Source organism: Heptranchias perlo, chromosome 13, assembly GCF_035084215.1.
Source record: "Heptranchias perlo isolate sHepPer1 chromosome 13, sHepPer1.hap1, whole genome shotgun sequence".
Lineage (NCBI taxonomy): Eukaryota > Metazoa > Chordata > Chondrichthyes > Hexanchiformes > Hexanchidae > Heptranchias > Heptranchias perlo.
This window is the reverse complement of record NC_090337.1, coordinates 35,669,220-35,691,741: the sequence shown is the minus strand read 5'-3', so window position 1 is coordinate 35,691,741 and position 22,522 is coordinate 35,669,220. Positions and strand designations below refer to the sequence as shown.

At 44.9% G+C, this 22,522-nt stretch overlaps 1 protein-coding gene across 1 annotated transcript in view; it reads left to right on the top strand.

Moving 5' to 3' along the window:
- The window catches only part of si:ch211-51h4.2 (uncharacterized), a 197,266-nt gene that overhangs the window by 69,798 nt on the left and 104,946 nt on the right, over nt 1–22,522 (top strand). Inside the window, exons 6-7 of the mRNA XM_067994727.1 lie at nt 9,209–9,267; nt 9,998–10,062. Of these exons, the coding sequence (XP_067850828.1) occupies nt 9,209–9,267; nt 9,998–10,062 (124 nt within the window). The remainder of the gene's footprint in view (nt 1–9,208; nt 9,268–9,997; nt 10,063–22,522) is intronic.

Below are 22,522 nucleotides of genomic sequence, written 5' to 3'. Positions count from 1 at the left end.
AATTTTAACTGCCCAGCCCCCCTCACCCCCCCCCCCTACCTGGTTTCTGCTGGCAAGTAGGGCTAAAATCACCCCTTTAGTAGTTCCACAGGATATAGCCCTCATTTAGCGCCCTCTACAAAGCATTCCAGCACATTTGTAAGCCGTGAAATCATGCTGAACTCTCTTTTAGCTCTGTGTTCTACAGATGATCACTGAAAGTGGTCTGCAAATTGCTATTGAGCCTATTTATCATTATTGATAGATTAATTGATCATGTATTCCTCCTTTTTCGAATATCAGGATTATAAATCATCTGTAGTACAAACTCTGGTTTATGAAACACCAAGAATTATTACAGTTTTGTTTATTTCTTTTGTATAGATTCTAGGGCTGATCCCATTTAGTCCAAGCATCCTGTAGACTTTGAGTTGCTTAAATTACATGCTTTACTGAACTACAATTCTTATAGATCCTTAAACCACTTTGTCTGGATTTGGAAATTCCACAGTCTTCATTTATGAACGATTAATTTGATTACATTTAATTAATGCATCTGACATTTAAGTTCCATGACAATTCTGCTCAAATTATCTAGAAGACCTAATAATTTGCTAATTTCATGCATAGTTGAAGAAACTGTGGAATCCCTACTGTTCTTATTCACAATGCATAATTTCAGTTAATTGACTTCCGACTGTTCAGAGGATGAAATAAAGCAACGTAAAAGAAATCAGTCACAGAATAAAACTTCCCTTATGATGTAGTAAGCCAATCTAAGTCAATTCCAGCTTTCAGTAAAATGGAGGAATTTAAGGTTAATGCAGAGTATATTTCAGCATGAAGACTGGTATCACAAGAAAATAAACTATAATTACTCGCCAATAATAAATAAACAATTTTAAAAAGCAGCATAATCTTACTACAAAAACTATGGTGAAGGTTGCTGCAGATAACTAAATATTGAATTGCCCCATCATTTTTATAATCATTAAATCGTGAAGCCACATACACCATGAACGCTGAAAAACATTGGCCCCGATATTTACAGGGAGGTGCAGAGGAAATGGGGGAGCCTGTCAGTGGCTGGGAAACCTGGAAATACAGAAAATGCAAAGATTCAGCCAAATTTAATGCGGGGGGGGGGGGGGGCGGGGGTGGTGGAGGAGAAGAAGAGATCGTGCAGGGGTAGGGGAAGAGGAGAGATTGGGCGCATTGGCGGGAGGGGAAAGAAAGAGATTACGGGGGGGTAGAGTAGGATGAGAGAGATCGTGTGGGGGGGAGAATAGTATGAGAGAGATCAGAGGGGGGAGAGAGATCGATCACGGGTAGTGGGGGGAGGTGAGAGGGAAGAGATCATGTGAAGGGGGGAAGGGAGGGAGAGAATTTGAGAATTTAAGAATTTAACCCCCTTCTCTTCAGGGAGGGAAGAGATCACGGGGAGGGATGGGGGGAGGAGGAGACGAAGGTGAAGTTGCCGCTGCCGCCGTAGTTGCGCTGGAGGGGAGGCGTGGAGAGAGAAATCACATGCTGTGGGGTGGGGGGGTGAAGTTGAGAGGGAAGGGGGGAGTGAGAGAATTTAACCCTTTGCCCATCCTGGGGATAAAATTTCCTCCATTGAGCCAATTCAGCAGTGGTGCTCTCTGGGAGCAGAGTCATACATCCCTCAATGAATCTGGCTAGTAGGTCTGAATGCCAGAATTTCACAGTGCCCAATTCAAAAATATGGAGCCTACATGATCCTCATAAGAGACCTTATTTTTACTGCAATCCCGTGCAAATTATTCCCATGTCAAAGTCAGTGATTATTTTTCCACCTGGTCAATCCACTTGCAATACTTGCCTATATAAAATGCACTGCTGGGAGTTACTGTTCTGACCTTTTGGGAGTTTACTTCTCAAAGGAGTGTTTGATTGATTATTAATACCTCGAGAATTGTGTTTTTTTGCATTTTGATGTCTGTTTCTGTATGCTGCTGCTGTTCAGCGTTGATTTTTTTTGCATTGCAAAACTTCCCTACAACAGTCTCGTTGAAAGTTGCTATTTCACTGGCAGCAAGCAAATTTTTCGACATAGGGAATTCCTTTGGACATACCTAAAGCAGTCCTAGATTTGGAAAAGGAAGAGGACTTTATGTGGAGGAAAAAGACCAGAGCGATTGCAGCTGAGGCGTTGTGCCTACCTGCTCTCAGCTCAGGAGCTGTGTCTGAAGACCTGGGTAAAATTGCCTAGGTATGTCTGAAGAGAACTACTTTTCTCATCCATGAGTCTGTGACCACATTTTGCAGTCTCCTCATAAGTTCCCAGACAGGCACAGTTGTGCCAATGACTGTGAAGATAACCACAGCATTACATTTCTATAGTACCAGATCCATTCAAGCCACCACTGAACACATTTGCCATATCAGTCAGTCTATGTTGCATCAATGCATCAAACAAGTGACAGGAGCCATGTTTGCCAGGGAAAACATATTCATCATTTTCCCTCCTGGAAATGAGGCGGCAGCATGGGAGGCCACTGCACTTTTACTAGATGACAGGTTTTCCATAGTGTACGGCCTCATTGATGGCACACGTGTGTCCTTCTGGGCCTCTACCAACAACAACGATATGAGTTATTTGAATAGGCAAGGATTCCATTATATTGATGTGCAGATGGTGTCGAACCACAAGAATAGAATTATGCAAGTGAATTTGTGATAATCTAGGAGCATCTTTGATTCCTTCATTTTGCAGCGGTCCACTATGCCACCACTACTTGAAGAGCAGGGAGACTGGACGGATGGCTGCTAAGCAACCAAAGATACTCACTGGAGTACTTGTTGTTGATCCCATTGAGAATTTCTAGAACTGACGTGGAATGCAGATATAATGCCACTCATGTCTGCTCAAATTCAGGTGGAAGAGAGATTCTACTGTTTGTAGTGGAGGAGGGCAGACCTGGTCAGATGATCTGAGAAGGTCTCCCAGATCATCTGCATCTGTTGCTTATTGCACAGTGTCACCATCCAGAGAGGAATAGCCATAAAGCCAGAGGACCAGGAGGTGCAGTGTCAATTTGGCAGAGGAGAAGAAGAAAGAAATGGATGAAGGTGGCATACAGCCAGAGAGCTTAGTGTATCAATCATTGATTGATGACTTTCACCTATGCCTGTAAATTGGTCCATGCACACACAGTCCTATGCTATAAAGCACAAAACAGTGACACTGCTGCTGGTCGTTCCCTCAGCATGGTAACAGATCGTTGTGGGGGCAAATCACCAGGCAGCAGTGAAATTGTTTATACCCTGTGTTACCTGATTTCCTAACATGGTGAATCCAGACAAGGCAAATTGCTATAGTTTGGAATACAGGGTCTTTAGAGCCTCAATCAAAGCATTTGTTTTGGAAGCTATGTCTCAACCAAAGAATCCTCCGGTACAGGTAGCTGTGAAAGGATCATGTTCTCTATGATGGTCCACAGGTCAATCAAGTGCACATACAGGACTGCACAGAAGTGGGTTGTACACTCCTCCATAGTAGCCCTCAGGTGAGACAGAAGTTCTTCGGTACTCCATCATTTTCCCTCCTGGAAATGAGGCGGCAGCATGGGAGGCCACTGCACTTTTACTAGATGACAGGTTTTCCATAGTGTATGGCCTCATTGATTACCAATTTCTTTAGGAAGAGGTGGAACTTCCATCTATCATTACAAGACAAATGACAGACTGGGGGAGGGACTTCCCTGTGCTAGGAGTTTCTGGCTTTTGCTAAATCTCGGTATATCAGTAGCGGCAGATAGGTCTTAAAGACCAGTAGGGTCCAGGCTTGGCAAGGGACTAAGATGACATTCTAAATATTTTTTGGATCAGCTCCCTTGCTTTGGGGGCCTGTTGGAGTGATGACAGGGCTGCAGGGTGGATGGGTTAAGCAACCCACTGCTTCCGAGTTTTCTGGCACATGCTGCAGATGGGCACTGGTTATAGTGTGAGATATATAAAATTATATACTTTATATGAGATGGAGAAGGAGAAAGAAAAACACTGCTTTATTTTGAAAGGATTCCCCACTCACTCTAGAGTAGTTTTCCTTTTAACCTGAGTGAATGCTAGCAAGAATCAATATGATTAAAATTAAGACAAAGTTCAAGCTTCACGTACAGTTCAGTTTTGTTACCCATGGAGATGAATCACATTAAAATATCCAAACTATATTTGTGCTTGAAAAAACAATCAGTAGGGTCTTGCTTAGAAAATGAAGAGTTGAATTTTAAAACCACAGCAGATAATTACCATAGTAACTTGGAGACTAGTTTCTATGAAGATTATTATTGAAACATTTTCTTATTTTATGACCATTATTTATAAAACTATTCACCAGCATTGATAGCTTCAGACAGAAGGACAAAGTAAAATATTAGTGCCAGAAAAAAAACATTAAAATTGAACCCTAGAAAAACTGAAGTCAGTGGGATCAAAGGGAATACCCTCCATTGGTTGGAGTCATACCTGATGCAAAGTATGATGGTTGTGGTTGTCGCAGGCCAGTCATCACAGTTCCTGGACATCACTGCAGAAGTTCTTCAGAGAAGCAACGTCGGCCCAACCATCTTCAGCTACATCATCAATGATCCTCCCTCCTTCATACGTTCAGAATTGGAGCTGTTCGTTGACAATTCTGATGTTCAGCTCCATTCACAATCTCCCTGATAAGCGCCAGGTAATAACCACCTCGAACAAGAGATAGACCAAACATCTACCCTTGACCAGAACGGGTGGGAAATTGGCTGACAACATTAAAATGAGGTCCAGGAGTTAAAATACCACAGGCCTCTTTTGCTGCAGTGGGTGAGTTCTGAACTGACATCAAAACTCACCCACAGTGACTGTCAGGACTGTAAATCTAGCTTAGAGTGTATTTACTCGTTTTAATTTGAGTTTACTTCAATTTGAGTTCAATTCAGCAAATCAGTTGAATTTTGAATCAGTCTCTATTTTTATCTACTTATCACCAATATTATTTTGACGTTTAGAACTGCCTCCAATTATCCCTGTTTATCACCTATGCTGTGTCGCCAGTTAGTACAGTAAGCAGCACTCCCTCAGTAATGGACTGAAGTATCTACCTAGATTACGTACTCAATCTCTGGAATGGCGCTTGAATGCACAATCTTCTGACTCAGAGGTGAGACTGCTCTGAGCCAAGGCTGACACGTAAAGTGGGGGAATGGTGCGGAGTTGCTTCTGGGTGAGGGATTGGAAGAGGCATGAGTTTTTTTCTGTGTATGGAGTGGAGGATTTTACTTCTCATTGATGGAGGATGAGATACCACGCATAGGGGGCAAGAATAGACTCAAACTTGTTCTTAGCAGGGAAAGGGGGAATGGTGAGTTTGTATTCATTGGAAAGGAAAAAGGCCTAGTTTGGCCTTAGTGGAGTTGTGAGGAAAGGACAAGTGGCCTTAGTGTGGGGAAGCTGACGTTTCCTTAGGTGGGGGGGAAGCAAGGTCATCTTTGTCCTCAGTGGATGCATGATGAAGGCCAGTTTTGTCCTCATTGGGGGCGGGGTGGCTGTACCTTTTTGTCCTCCAAATGGGGTAGGGAATGCTGGGTTTTCCTTCAGTGGAGAGGGGACAAAGTTTCAATTTCTGCTAAGAGTGGGCGCGGAACAGGAGGGAATAATATCCAGAATTCTGTTCAGTGGGGCTTGAGGAGTTGCTGACAGCATTTCTATTAGTGGGGGGATTCTGTTTAGTGGAGCAGTGTTTGGACTTCTCAAGGGGGGATGTTTTCCACTCAGTGAGAGAGGGGATAAACAACCCTGTTTTTTGCTCAATGTTGGGGGAAGGATTTTAACTCGGCACATGGTGTTGTCTGTTCCCTAATTTCTGCTCAGTTGAAGATTGAGGCGATTGACCGAATTTCTGCATGTGGGGGGAGGAATGGTCCATGCTTTCTGTTCAGTGGATGGGTTGGTTTAATTGGCATGAATTCTACTCATTCCAGAGGGGTTCCTGATTTCATCTTAGTGTGGAGGCAGATTTCTGCTTGGTGTGGGAGTTTGTGCCATGCATTCCACTCAATATGGTGGTTCTCGTGGGAGGGGAGGGGATGTCATACACTCTGTTCAGTAGGGGCAGGATATCTTGATTTATGTTCAGTTGGGAGATGCTGGTGTACTGTTTTTTGATCAGTTAGATGTGGGGGCCAGTTATTTGTTACATGGGTCTGGGTCTTCATCGTATCATGATTGCTTCTCCTCACTTACCATTGCCATTTGCGTTCTGGTGAAGGCTTCCCTTATTGATTAGTTTCCCATCATTTTAATCATGCTACAATGTGCTGACTTAACTGTTTCTTGAATGCATACAGGATTCACAATTTGAAAGCACAAACAAGTCTTCAGCACTGGTTCAGTCTTCTGTTGTACTGAACTTGTTTATGTTTTCTTTACTGTGGTGCCATGTCATTACATTTGCCAGTCTAAGTCCTCTTCTGAAAAGCTGAAAAACTTTTTGTTTTGGAGAATTACATTTCTGTTTCTTCTGATTACTACATTTTGGGTTTGTTGGTTCTGTTAACGTGTACTGTGTTTGTTTGGCCTATTTCTATGATGGCAGAATAGTGATTTTTTTTTAGATGAACTGACTTGGGGTGACTAAGAGGATATGATGGGCATGTTACATAACACCAGTTGGCATCCCAGTCTTTTCAACCTGTCACATAATGGGGCAGAACTTGCTCAACCACCCAGCTAAAAAGTAACTAATTACATTACCAAAAGATACGCTTAAAAATACCAGGTTTAAACTAAGTTTTAAAAATGCGGTTAGTTTTAATAACTGTCAAACAACTAAAAATTAAATTTGAAAATTGTGGATTCTCATATTATTCCTTATTTTAATAGTTTTTGTTCCTTAAAATTTTTTTTTTAAATTTGGAAGTTTTTTTTAACTTTTCCCTTCTGTCTCTTTAATTTAATTCAATTATTTCTTTGGCGCCACGGAGCCCACATTCATTAATTTAGCTCGCAGGAGCTGCAGCGATCGTTGCCACACCACTCTGCGCAAGTTCTGGCTCAGAATTACATTTCCACTACCACCTATTGGTGCAGTACATTTAAAAAGTTGAAACCACTTGCTGCTTTTTAATATATAATTGATGGTTGATCTCCCATGGCATTCCACCCAGCGATTTCCAGTGCAAATGTAGTTTTCAACTGAAGCAGGTTTGGAGGGTGGGATATAATTGGGCCAGAGCACACACACATAATTTCGTCCCCATTTTGAAATTATGAATTCTGTCCCCCTTTTGAAGTCATGCATTCTTTCTTCATATTGAAAGGGGTAAATGTTCTTCTTCATGAAGGGTTTAGATAAGGTAAATATAGAGAAATTTTCCCATTGGCAGAAGGGTCCAGAACCAGAGGACACAGATTTAAGATGATTGGCAAAAGAAGCAAAGGTGACATGAGGAAAAACTTCTTTACGCAACGAGTAGTTATGATCTGGAATGCGTTACCAGAAAGGGTGGTGGAAGCAGAATCAATCATGGCTTTCAAAAAGGAATTGGATAAATACTTGAAGGAAAAAAAATTGCAGGGCTACGAAGAAAGAGTGGGGGAATGGGACTAATTGGATTGCTCTTACAAAGAGCCAGCATGGGCTCAATGGGCCGAATGGTCTTCTTTTGTGCTGTAACCATTCTATGATTCTTCTAGAGTCGTTTGAAGCGTAAGAGTTTCACTACAGTACATAATGAGGAATTGGAAGTCGCAAAACCAAGCTAACCAGTGGCAGGTTCTATTCTAAATATGGTTATAGGAATTATAATGGTAAAAGGGTGATGCAAAAGTGTGACACTAACATGACAACAAAAAGTATGAATTTGTAGATGGTAAGTGCATGCAGACATAAAATGTTTAACATATTATAGATGCATAGATCTTAAAGAATTATATTCTCTTTACTGTTCATACTATTTTTTGAAGCATTCTTTAGGTCCAGACCAGGTTATTCTGTGATACTTATGAAGAAAAACTAGAATTTGAATTTAGCTTTCACAAACTAAGAAATAGCAGAGCTATTTTGTGATTAGCATATGTAATTATGGGAAAGAAACATTTGTGCAAAACAAATGATATTCTGTACAAAATAAATGATTAAGCATGGACTTTTTAGTGTTTTCAAATTAAATATGCTGAAGTTTTATTACTGTGTTAATTAGATTTTCAAACATCTTCTGTGTTTTAATTATTTTCCAGAAAAATTAATTTGATGTTAACTAAGCCCAAAGAAAGTCTCATGCAAGCAATTTTATTTGCAAATTATATCATTAAAATGATAAAACAGTCAGTCATACAATTTTGGCTAAAATAAATCTTGCTGAAAGTCGTTGGGCCGATTTTAGGTTTAGACACACAATGGGTAGTTAAAGGGTGAAGTGCGCCCGCCGTCTGCCCGTTGTAACTGCCATGAGGCCCGAGCCATTTAGTGGCCTGGAACTTATTTACGTGTAGTCGGCAAGCTGTATGCGCCAAACCGGCACTCTGAGGCAGCTCACCAGTTGGGGAGGGCAGAAAATCATCCGACTCCTATGCAGAGCTGGCCGACAGTCGGAGAATTGGGCGGGGGGGCCGGTGGTGGGGAGGGAGGCGATCCCCGGGCGGGACTGTGTCAGGGCCGGCAGCGAATTGGAGCATTCCTACTTCACCTGGCCCCACAAAAATAAATATAAAAAAGTATCATTGGGCCGTCTTTGGAGTGGCCTCCCTTTAAGCACTGCTGGTTAGACCATTCAATGCCAGTACAAATGGGTGGAGCATCAGCAGTGCAAGCTCCACCCATTTGTAAATTAAAATTACAATCGGTGTTCTATGTACGTCATATGACCCTGATTTGCTTATCACTAGTGGCCACCCAGACAGGTGCTGCTGCTACCTTTCTCAGGACCCTACGATGGCAGTGGCCGAGTGCCAGCGTAATCAGGGTAGTAAGTAACCCTCGCATTTTCAGGTTGCCACCACCACATTTACACCAGGCGGAGGCACTTAAACTCGGTCCCACAGAAGTAGTAACAATAAAATAACTAGTTGCATAAGTAGACAGTTTTAATTTAAGACTTAATTTAGATTAATTCTGTGGAATTGATGGCCATATATGAATCTGGGTTCTGAATGGACTTTCTGCCTTATACCTTACCAAACATAAATTAAACAAGCATTGTTTAACATATTTCATGTTTTCTTTCAGGAGGCATTGTAAATGTGATGCCAATGTTATTTTCTGAGATTTCACAAAACAGATCCCAGGTAGGATTTAAGTTCATTTAAATACATTTCCTGGACAGGATGTCACAATTTTTCAATCATTTACTATATAATAGTCAGCAGTCTGTTTTATTATACTTCAGGTTTCACAAACTATGTTAACGGATTACTTGTCCATTAATAATTATTTGTTTGTCGTTTGGAAACACTGACGTTCCAATGTATTTATCGCATGTTAAATTAGTTCCCTTGGTTATCATATAATATTGAAAGTGGGATAGCTCAGTCAGGAAAATCTGACACTAATTTAAAACAAAGAAAATAAAAATATCAAAGTCGTGCAGAATATGACTTGTGACTATAAACTGACGACTCTGATAGCAAGAAATCTCGACATTTTAAATACCAGATACTTCCTATTTGATTATTTAACTGCAAAGAAATACACTGACCTGATAAATAAAGACTGAGTATTCCTTTATTCATGTAAAACTTGCATTTTGTATTGCATTTTAATCTGGGGAACTGTATTGTCAGCATGCAGGATGTAAACCAGTAGTACCATTATACTCATGTCTTTGGGATAAAGATTTGTGTGATTGAATTCAAGCATCATCATTGGTAAGATCAACACTATCATAAATGTTATTCATGGGATACAAATTATTGATCTTTTGTTACTTTAAGACTCATTATATTTGTTCTGTTGGCACCACATGTTCTTGTACTTTATTTTGCAGGAGATAAAATGTTCTGTTTCTTTTCTTGTAAGGTAATGTGGTTCCGCCGAGCTATCACTGGAGGACTCACTACTTGTGCTATACTGAATATTCTCTGGTAGGCCTTCAAATATATGATCGTTGTGTGAAACTGAAATAGTTTATTTTTGAAGCAACTACAGTTTTTACTGTCTTCTAACACAACACAAGTGTAACATGGTCCCTGTAAAAGTTAGGAAAACTGGAGTTTATATAGTGGCACTGCTTTTTAAAAATAAAAATACATTTGGGATAAAGATGAAACATTGGCAAAAGAACCTCTTTCCAGGGATCTCAGCTGTCCAAACACAAACTTCAAACATACTATCAGTTACTGTTTTCGTGTACATCTTGTTTTATAAAATAATGTTGACTGCAAAAAGTGTATGGCTTAGAAATTTGTTTGCGCTGGCCTGCCAATCCCTGTGCCAGAATGGGTGGGCCCGAGGCCGAATAGCGTGTGCCTGACTCAATATTAGGTGTCTAACAAATCTGACTATTTGTTAGAAAGCCCAGCTGTGCGTCTGCTAGCCCTCTAAAATATATTTTTTTGGCCTCCATTGCGCCCCGTTGTTAGATGCTACTGGACTTTTCTCAGCTGCCGCTTGCCCACGCTGCCCTTGCAGCTTGGCACCTTTTGCGGCCTGTTCTAGATTCCAAAAACTCCACAAACCCACTAGATGATTCCCGATGTGCAACGTTATTGGAGATTGACTTGCATTCTTTGAATTATCAAGGGCTCTATTTTAGCACCCGTGATCAGTTGCGTTCCTGGCGGGGGGGCTACGAGAATCTGGGAATCCCGGGGTGGGTCGGGAGCCCGGCTCCAACCCGCCCCATTTCCGGGTTACCCACTGACGCGCTGACATACGCGCGCAGCCCCCACATGTGGGACTCCTGCTGGCAATTAAAGCCGGCGGGGTGCCACTTAAGATATTTATTTTGGTATTTCAGGTCATTTACAGACCTGATTAACATGATATTTTAGGAGGGTTGGGATTTTACAAACAACTGGGACTGTTTCCCGTACTGGGGGAAACACTCCCAGTTCAAACGGACGTGTTGCAGCCATCAGCCTGTTGCAGCTGCAAAGGTCCATTCGACAGGTGGTGGGGGTGGGGGGAAAGACCCTCACTCATTGCAGGAGGCCACTCTATCACTTGGGACAAAGTTTGGCCTCCACCACCCTCCTCCTAACAACAAAATTCACCAACTTGCACACTTACCCCGGTGTCCAGACACATGTACCTACCTTGCGGACCCCCTCAGATGTACATCTTCCGGAAGGGGGCCGCCGTAGCTGCAGTCATGACCTCCTCGGAGGGCGAACAGCATCACCAGCCTCGCCGGCCACGCTGTCCACCTCTGACACGTGGAGCTCCACAACACAGTGCTGTGACACATCCACCTGCACAGCAGGAGGGAGGGCAAAGGCAGAGAGAGATGCGTCGCAGAGGGCACTACCCTCGCCACAGGGTCCACAGACCGAGGCTCAGCTTCCTGGACCTCTCTGAGCAGCAGTGCACACCGAGGCTCAGAGTCACTCGACATGTAGTCGTGGACATCTGCAGCCTCCTTCATGCCGAGCTGCTCCCGGCTGGCCCGAGCATCATCTTCCTACCTGTCGCTGTCAAAGTCACCACTGCCCTCAACAACTTCTCCTCCGCATCCTTCCAGGGTGCCACCGGGGACATCGCCGACGTCTCTCAGTCGTCTGCACAAAAGAGCCCTGCAAATACACCTACACCCACTCTGCAGTGACACAATGGGTGGCATCAGGTGTGGGTCTTCATTGTGATCCTCAGGAAAGGGCATTATTGCACAAACCAGACAAGATTCGCAAAGACGTGACAGTAGTGGTGCCAATATAATATGTAATGTGAGTTACTCAGAAATTAAATAGAAGTAAAAACCATGACAAACCCTCAAACACCCTTGTGCATCCCCTTCATGCTCATGACACGTTTGCCTCACGCTGCCTACTGCACATGTGTGATGCATGCCCTGTGGCTGCAGCACAGGTAGTGGCAGGTTGAGTGAGGCTGACCGTGAAAGAGATGCATGAGAGGGTGAGTATGAGAGAGAGCCATGAGATTGTATGAGGATTGGGTTGAGTGGTAGTGGCGGGATGAGTACTGGCGAGGTGAGTAGGTGCAGGTAAGATGAGGATGAGGTTTGAGTGGGTGTGAGGGGTGATGTGACAGAGTAGTGTTGGCAGTGCTGAAGGAGATGTGGGGTGGTGGCGGTGATGTAGCAGATGGAGTGTAGGGGAATGAGTAAGTATATTCACTTTGGCTGACCTACTTAGGTCATTGCAGCGCCTCCTGCACTGTATGCAGGTGCGCGATATGTTGGTGGTGCAGGTGACCTCCTCTGCCACCTTGAGCCAGGCCTTCTTGGTGGCAGAGGCAGGCCACTTCCTCCCGCCTGCCGGGGTGGGGGAAGATCTCTGTCCTCCCCCTCCTCCTCACCCCATCCAATGATACCTGGAGTGAGGCATCATTAAACCTGGGAACAACCTTCCCCCTGGGCTGTTCCATGCTGTAATTTTTCCTATTTCTTGCAGCATCAGTCAGTGGAGGACTGCCCCTTTAAATAGAGCTCCTCCAGCTGACAGACCTTACTGCGCATGCGCAGTCCGCCCGCCGCGCAGCTCAGCAGCGGGGAACCTGGAACAAGAGGTAAGTGGATCCAATCAGCCTGCGATTGCGCGCAGGGCAGACTGATTTCACCGGGCGCGTTACCCACGTGCCCAATCATCCCCCCCCCTCCCCCGCCGCCATGGTAATATCGGGCCCCAAATATCAGTTTCATAATTGGCTCACTATTTAGATGAGCAGAAGTTAATTCATTCTGTAGAGGCCTTACAAAAGCAGTGTATGCCACGGACTGGATCCTGTAATGGTTTTCAACATTTATAGACAATTAGGTTTCCTATTTTTACCATCAGTTGTGACTAGACATGCATTGTTATGACTGAATGTCATTTTTAGTAATGAAGTTTTCAGTGGACTTTGAAAGACCTTTCTATTCTATCCATATTTACCAGCAGCATTTGTCTGTTGTTTATTATTTTTACTTCAAAATGACTTAAATTGGTCACACACGGATGCTGGTCTGCTGCCAGGATCTCAGATCTCTGCAGGTGTTCTCTAATATCAAATATAGATTCTAATTAGGTCTAGCAGTGATTTTTTTTCCCTGCTCAGATTAAGTTAGGTGGAGCACAGATCAACGGATAATCTTGTCTTTGTGATGAGAGGTCAATTTGAATACTTTTTAAGATTGATGGTTTACTTTAACTAAAAGGTTTGTGTTAGTGTGATGAATGAGTCCTCTAGTTACAAAAGAAACAAAAAGGCTGGATGGTTTCCAGCAGTACTCACCTTCCATTAGATATTTATTGTTACATAAATCAGCTGTGTAAAGGAACCAGAAAATATAATTTGTCAAGATAATGATTACGGGTGTTGGTTTTACATTTTGTGGTTATTCACTTTCTAAGGACTGTATTTTGTGTCTTTGGGCTCGATAATAATGCAATGGCAGGTTCTGAGTTTGGTGGGGGCGTGGGGTGGGGGGTGGTGGCCGATAACGGGGGCGAAACCCGGAAGAAGTTTCAGCGCATCGGAATGTCCGATTTCAACATGGCTGCCTAATTATAATTTTACTTCCGGATTTCGCGTCTCCAGTGAGCGACACCGGGCGTGATGCAAACCTGCATGATGCAATCTCGACTATTTAAAGGGCCAATTCAAAGATGGAATTTGGAGGAGTTAGGAGTTTGTGCAAAGAGACGGAGAAGTTTGAAGATGGATTCTGGACGGTCAAGGGCTGCACCCCGTTTAACGACACTTCCCCTGAAGTACTGCTGGGTCCAATGAGGAGCAGGAAAGAGATAATCTTCCCCAGCAACAGGAGGAAGAATCCTGTGATGAAGAAGGCCTGGTTGGAGGTGGCTGAGGAGACCAGCCGCAAGAGCATCATGGCCTGTTCCTGGATGCAGTGCAGGGAGAGCTTTAATGACCTAACCAGGTCAAGAAAGGTGAGTACAATTGCTGATTCACCTGCATCCTATGGTGCACAATACCCCCCCTCCCACTCAATCTTGTCAAGCATACTCCATCACATCACTCCTCACACCCAGGTAAGTTTCAAGAACACCCGTTGTTCTCTTTCTATGCACTTTCTCACCTCCCCATTTATCCATCCACCACTGCCACTCACCCAAATTCTTATGCAATGTGATGCATCTGCCTGATGCCCTCACCAAATGCACTGAATCCATCCATGAATACATGCCTTACATCATAGGTCTGCTCTTTCCCCCGTTGCAGGAGAAGAGAGCACAAAACACAAGGGAGAGAGAGAAAGCTGGAGGTGGGCTAGCACGGATTATGCAGCTGACAGTTGCCGAGGAAGAGGCAATGGAGATCAGTGGCATCACTGTGTCCCTGACCATCGGAGGAGGAGAGATTGGGACTTCACAGCTGCCTGGTGACAGAATTCAAAATATCTCTGACCCACATCTCATACAAGACTAGGTCATGTTGACGTGATTTCAGCAATGAGTGAAATATGACAAGCATGAATGGCAACATTGTTACATTGCCATTGATTCATATCGGTTTCTTCCCTCCTCCAGGACCTTCACCCATAGATCAGTGGTCTGTCAACTTTCCTGAGGATGATTCCTTAGAAGACCTGATTCCTTCTGAGAGTGCACCGTCACAGGACAGACTACCAAGCACCAGCACAAATACTCGCACTTTGGTGGGTCTAGTTAGGCAGCTAGTTGGGTTTTCACCTGGTGAGTCACAGTTCACAGATGAGCACGAGCAGACGTTGGTGGCAGGGACAGCTGTGGAGAGTCCGGGTCGGGGGGTGCACTCCTTTCCAAGCTCTGCTCAGCTGGACGCAGATGCTGACCCCGGGGGCCATCGATGAAAAGGAGAATTATAGAGGGACAGCAGCAAATTTACGGGGTACTGGAAGATGTGCCACACACACTCTCCACAATAGCAGAGATGATGGAGGAGTCCAGCTTGAACATTTGTGGATTGCGGTCATTGCGAGAATGTCTGCCATAGAGAGACTGACCGCTTCCATGGAACTTCAAGTGTGGCAATCAAACAAGTCCATGCAGTTCATGACCACGGCTATGCAGACTTAGGATGCCAGCGTGTCTGCTGCCTTAAACAGGATGATGGATACTTTAGCCGTGGCCTTACAAGGTGACACTGATCTCCACCAAGCTACTCCCCAGCAGAGTGGAAGGAGTGATGTGCCACTGGCTCAGGACAGGAATGACAGCGAAAGGTGACATGGAAGTGGGACCTCCACTCAAAGCGCTCCCACATCTCACACGTTAAACCGCCCCCCCCCCCGCAACCAATTCCCGACATGCTGCCTATCCTCCCGGTGGCTGAGTCTACCCTTGCACGGGTGTGGGTGGAGCAGTCTTTGGCAACACCCTTACGGGTTGCAACACCCAGAGGTCAGAGGCTAAGAGCATCTCAGCGGTCAGAGCTGAAATCTGAGCAGCCTGCCTCTATCTCTGCTGAAGCCACAGGGGTTGCACCATGAGAGTGGTAGGCAAATGGAGAACAAAAATTGTAATTCACCAAGGATATGCACATGGGTGTTTGTGAAAATGTTATGTTAAGTTTCCTTTTGTTATTACCTCACACAAAATTTATCAATTTGCACCACTTTCCCATGTTGCCCATTCTTGCTTGCCTTTTGAGTTGTTTGAATGTGAAGACATGAATTGACAGGGATGTGCAATGGGTGGATGGTTAGTTAGAGGACTGCTTTGTGTGAGTGGGAGGGTGGGGGTGCCGGGAGACGTGCTAGTCCAGTGTGAGTGATTAACTGAACCTTCAATCTATCAGGGCATCCCGAGCAGCAGTGTGAGCGGCTGGTCTGGCATTGGGTGCCCCATCTTTGTTGTCCTCCACCTCCTCTTCCTCTTCATTGGATTCGTCATCAGGTGATGAGTGATGAGCACCTTCTACCTGTACCCCTAATCCTCACTGCTGCTTAATGTTGTACAGAACGCCACACACCTTGGTAATTCTAGACACCCTCGCTGGCGCTTCCAGACCTGTTCAGGCACTTGAAGTTCATCTTGAGCATGCCGATGGCTTGCTCGATGACATATCTGGTGGTGATATGGCTCTCGTTATGCTGCTCTTGGGCTTCATTGGTGGGGTTCCTCACAGATGTCATCAGCAAAGTTTGAAGAGGGTAGCCTTTGTCTTCTAGCAGCCACCCCCTCAAGTCTGCTTCCAGGTACGAAGAAGTCGGGGTTGTTGGACTGCTGCTGGGTGAAAGCATCATGGCAGCTCCCAGGGAATTTGGCACAGACTTGCATGAACCTATTCTTGTGATTGTACACCAGCTGCATATTGTTGAATTGAAATCCCTTGCGGTTGATGAATACTCCTGGTTGATCTGGTGGTCCTCGGATTGCCATGAGTACAGGGTGCAATCGATGGTACCCTGCACCTGTGGGAAGACAACCAGAGATGCGTATCCGAGTGCCCACTCATTCTGGTTACTGTCGTTGCACAGAAAGTTGATGTAAGTGGAAAACCCTGGCAAACAACCCACCCGTCACCTGCTTTATGCATTTATGTGAAGTTGACTGGGAGACCCTCGATACGTCTCCAGTGGCGCCCTGAAAGAAATTGAGGACAGTGGTGACTTTCACAGCGATTGGCAGTGCGTGACCACCAGGTCCAGCAGGGAGCAGCTCTCCTTCTAAAAGGCTGCAGATGTCTGCGACAATCTCACATGTCAATCTGAGCCTCTGGAAGCACTGCACTTCAGAGAGGTCATGGAAGCTGAGCCTCTGTCTGTACACCCTGTTAAGTGGATAGTGTCTCCTGCGAACTTGGACTCTCTGTTGCCCCCTCTCTCTGTTGCCCCCCCTCTCTCTGTTGCCCCCCCTCTCTCTGTTGCCCCCCCTCTCTCTGTTGCCCCCCCTCTCTCTGTTGCCCCCCCTCTCTCTGTTGCCCCCCCTCTCTCTGTTGCCCCCCCCTCTCTCTGTTGCCCCCCCTCTCTCTGTTGCCCCCCCCTCTTTCTGTTGCCCCCCCTCTCTCTGTTGCCCCCCTCTCTCTGTTGCCCCCCTCTCTCTGTTGCCCCCCTCTCTCTGTTGCCCCCCCTCTCTGTTGCCCCCCTCTCTCTGTTGCCCCCCTCTCTCTGTTGCTCCCTCTCTCTGTTGCCCCCTCTCTCTGTTGCCCCCCTCTCTCTGTTGCCCCCCTCTCTCTGTTGCCCCCCCTCTCTCTGTTGCCCCCCCCTCTCTCTGTTGCCCCCCCCTCTCTCTGTTGCCCCTCCTCTCTCTGTTGCCCCCCCTCTCTCTGTTGCCCCCCCTCTCTCTGTTGCCCCCCCTCTCTCTGTTGCCCCCCCCTCTCTCTGTTGCCCCCCCCTCTCTCTGTTGCCCCCCCCCCTCTCTCTGTTGCCCCCCCCTCTCTCTGTTGCCCCCCCCTCTCTCTGTTGCCCCCCCCCTCTCTCTGTTGCCCCCCCCCTCTCTCTGTTGCCCCCCCCCTCTCTCTGTTGCCCCCCCCCTCTCTCTGTTGCCCCCCCCCCTCTCTCTGTTGCCCCCCCCCCTCTCTCTGTTGCCCCCCCCCTCTCTCTGTTGCCCCCCTGCAGTTCCCACCACAGCACGACCTTGCTGCCGTGGATGGTGATTGTTTTCCTCGCCCGAAGTCCAATCTAAAGCAGCCATGCACTACCCATCCTGATGTTCTCTGTTTGAAAAGCTCCAAAGTTCTCCAATACATCTGTCACCACAAGCACTCTCGGCAAACCATTTACGAGAGGGTTCTTAGAAAGCAGCTGTGAGCACTGAGCCTTTATTAATATCGGCACACCTGACCATTAACCAGCTCCATGAAGTGCCGCTCAAACTAGCCTCCATTATACTGCCGAGTTTCCCAAGTCCCAGGAAACCCATGCTATAGGCATTAATTTCAAATTGCTGCCCAAATCTCATGAAAGTACCCTCATTAACATATGTTGACGGACTTTAAGCCTCTCAAGAGCAGATTACTCGGCTGCACCCAAACGCGCCTCCCTTTAAACCGTAAGTGGGTTTGTTGGAGGCGGTTTGGATTGGGTTTCCCATTTTTGAAATTTTAACCGGGGCGGGGGCGTTAAATTTACTCCCCTTTGTGTCTGGAATAATATGCTGTCACTTGAAAATTAAACGCATTTGAAAGATATACATATAGAATCGTTCTTAACGAAAACTGTTCTCAAAATTAATAGTTTTTTAAAAATGTATACAAAAATGTACTTAAAACATTTACATTTTCGAGGCTCCACTGCCAGTGCTCAGCCTCGCTCGCAGCAAGCACAGGTCAGAGTATCAGAGCTACAGAGTTATAGGGTAGCGTCTGCCTTAAGTCATTAGAATCTAGGCCCATATAAGCAATTGGCTCTGCACTGGTTGCAGTTGGGATTTTTCTGAACTAACAATGAACCCTCATCTTCCTAAAAGGCACTGTTTCTATTGAATGTTATGTAGCATCCTGGGAGGGAGCTCTGGTCAGCCCATCATCTAGATTGGACAGGTATGTATGTGCTTTCGTCTTCTGCCCCAGTCCATAAACTCTGTACTCTCTCCACCGATTCCATCCCCCTCTCTGGCCATTGTCTCAAAATGAACCAGGCTGTTAACAATCTCAACGTCCTTTTCAACCCCATGCTGAGCATCTGACCCCATATACACTATCACAAAGAGAGCATACTAACATTGCTTGCCTGTGCTGCTGTTCAGCCCCATCTGCCACTGAAACCCTCATCTGTGCCTTTGTCACCTCCAAACTTGACTATTCCAATTCTCTCCTCACTGCCCCCCCCCATCCTCCACCCTCTGTAAACTTCAGCTCATCCGAAACTCTGATGCCCATATCTTAACGCTCACCAACTATTAGTCATTCACCACCCCTGTGCTCATTGAACCTACATCAGCTACCTTAACGCCCCTGATCTAAAATTCTAATCCTTGTGTTTAAATCCTTTCATGTCCTCACACTCCCTATCCTATGGAAGCTCCTGCAGCCCTAAAACTACCCCCACCTGAACTCTCCATTTCTCTGACTCTGGCCTTATGGACATCCCCCTTATTAACCATCTCTTATTATTTTCCCCTAACTCCATCCCTTTTGCACACTGTCTTATTTTCACTTCAGCTAGGCTGTCAGTCAGAGAAGAAGATTAAATCTGTAGCTCAGAGTTTCACTGAAAAAAATCAATAAAATCCATAGCAATGACTGGACCTTTGCTTAGCCCTAAATGTAGGTTCTGCATTGAACCTTGTTTACCTCTATCCCAATTGGTTAATTTATTACTGATGGAGCAGCTGTAATGTCTTGAAATTAAATGGGGCCACAAAGTATCAAAACTTTCTGACAGAGGCATTGAAAAGGTTTGGCAGGAATGTCAACAGCTGAAGGAAACATCTGGAAAAGCTGCAGTTTAATCTTGTTCTTTAGGGTTTTCAAGAATAATCTCTTTTAGACTTAGTCCTGATATATTGGGTAATGATTATAAGGAGATAATCACATGAAGAATGTAACGCCTTTCAATTATTATATTGTTTCTTGAACAGAATAGCTGTTCCCACTATCTCCAAAAAAGACTGTAGCACCTTTTCTCCATAAATGACTCCTCATCTTATCCCATATCTGCAGACTCATTCTAAATTAGAGATGAAGCAAAGCTCACTCACATATTCCTGGTGTGCCAGTGTGAAATCTCCAATAATTAGCCGATGAATTGTTCTGTGTGCAAAAAAGATTTGTGAACAGAGATCCCTACAAACAGAAATAAATTTCGCTTGGAAGTAGAATTCCAATTTAATTACCGTAAAGATGTATAACATTTGATAAAACCATCAACACATGTATTAACCTACACATAGGGATAGATTTTCAAATTGCCACCGTAAATCAATGGAAATAAAAATCGGGCAGTTTGGGCCTCATTGGAATACAGTCGGCAAGCTTCCCAGTCCTCAATGAGTGCTAGTGAGCAGCTTGCTGGACTGATCTGGCGGCTTCACGAGCAAGTTGAGTTGGAAGTCAGCAATAAAGGTGGGGGTGAGGGGGGCTATTCAGTGGCCAGCAGTCAGGTGCAGTATTCCCCCAACAAATGTCTTTGGAGGCCTCCAGAGGTACCTTTAAGGACAGCTGAATAGGCCGCTCACTACCTGGTACAAATGGGCAGAGCATGTGCGGCATATGCTTGTATCCATTTGTACTTGAAAATTGCAACATTTCCTCTGGTTGAATAGTGATGATAAAGTGTCATAAATTTTGAATTGTCATTAAAAGGGTGAGAAGAATGTTTGAGGGAGAGACCATGGCCATAAATTTACATGCCGCTTGCAGCAAATTCCAGACATAATTCGATCTGTTGGGCACACCCACTTCCACTAGGTTTCTGCCCCTTTATGGCTGGGCTGGCATTTCTGTCAAGTTCTGGAGCCTTCCATATGTGTGCTTGCCAATGCTAGTGGAAGTCCATTAACATTTATTACAGTGAGAATGAGCAGTGATGAAGTGCCCAAAACCCATGACTTGCATCCCCATGGGTAATTAACAAGTTAAAAGAAGTGTACCTGTTGCCAGTGTCAGCTGGTACTGGCAGGTGCTTTACTGAAGCCTGCAATGTGAAGACATTTTGAGGAGTAATTACTGGAGTTACAGAAGAGGTTTTGGAGTAGTTTTGATTTTGCTTGTCACCTGGTTGGAGCTGACCTTGTCTCTGACAGACTGAGGGCCTGAGATACCACTAGGAAATGTTTCCACCCCCACAAAGTAAGAGGTTCTGGGTAATGGTTATGGAACTCCCAATAAGCAGTCCCAAGTTCATGATTTTACTGGAGAAGAAGCAGTACAGAATAGAGGAAAGGAGGGTGAGGCACCATTTGAGAAAGATGTAGCTTATGAGCTATTATCTCTCCAAAAGAATTTAGAGGCTGTACAGATCTTCTGAAGATCCTGGTGAGGAGCTCTGCACAGAAGAGTTTGATTCATCATAAAGGCTATGGGAGAGCTGTGCCATCTCCTACATGAAGACCTGCAGCTAATAGCTACAAGAAAAGACGGAAAATTGGAAAAGGAGGTGGGGATAGCCCTGATAATAAAAAATGACATAGGGACAGTAGTGAGAAAGGATCTTGGCTCAAAAGATCAGGAAGTTGAATCAGTATGGTGGAGATAAGAAATAACAAGGGGCAGAAAACACTGGTGGGAGTGGTTTATTTTTTTTAATTCATTCATAGGATGTGGGCGTCACTGGCAAGGCCAGCATTTATTGCCCATCCCTAATTGCCCTTGAGAAGGTGGTGGTGAGCTGCCTTCTTGAACTGCTGCAGTGCGTGCGGTGAAGGTTCTCCCACAGTGCTGTTAGGAAGGGAGTTCCAGGATTTTGACCCAGGGACGATGAAGGAACGGCGATATATTTCCAAGTCGGGATAGTGTGTGACTTGGAGGGGAACATGCAGGTGGTGTTGTTCCCATGTGCCTGCTGCCCTTGTCCTTCTAGGTGGTAGAGGTTGCAGGTTTGGGAGGTGCTGTCAAAGAAGCCTTGGCGAGTTGCTGCAGTGCATCTTGTGGATGGTACACACTGCAGCAACAGTGCGCCGCTGGTGAAGGGAGTGAATGTTTAGGGTGGTGGATGGAGTGCCAATCAAGCGGGCTGCTTTGCCCTGGATAGTGTCGAGCTTCTTGAGTGTTGTTGGAGCTGAACTCATCCAGGCAAGTGGAGAGTATTCCATCACACTACTGACATGTGCCTTGTAGATGGTGGAAAGGCTTTGGGGAGTCAGGAGATGAGTCACTCGCCGCAGAATACCCAGCCTCTGACCTGCTCTTGTGGCCACAGTATTTTTATGGCTGGTCCAGTTAAGTTTCTGTTCAGTGGCTCCCTAACAGTAGTTGTATTGTTGGACAGAGTATTAATCAAGAAATAAGAGGAGCTTGTAACAAAGATAATGCAAAAAGATATGATTCTAGTTAGGCAATGGAGAACATTTAAAGAAATATTTCATAATTCTCAATGAATATACATACATTCCATTGAGAAATAAAAACCCCATGGGAAAAGTGATCCATCGTGGCTAGCTGAAGAAATTAAGGATAGTATTAGATTAAAAGAAGAAGCTTATAATGTTGCCAAGAAGAGTAGTAAGCCTGAAGATTGGGAGAGTTTTAGAAACCAGCAAAGGATAACCAAGAAATTGATGAAGATGGAGAAAATAGAATATGAGAGTAAACTAGCAAGAAATATAAAAACAGATTTTAAGAGCTTCTCCAAGTATGTAAAAATGAAGAGAGTAGCGAATGTAAACATGGATCCCTTAGAGGCTGAGACAGAGGAGATATTATAATGGGTAATAAGGAAATGGCAGAGAGGTTAAATATTTTGCATCTATCTTCACAGTAGAAGACACAAAAAACATATCAGAAATAGTGGGGACCAAGGATCTAATGAGAGTGAGGAACTTAAAGTAATTAAAATTAGTG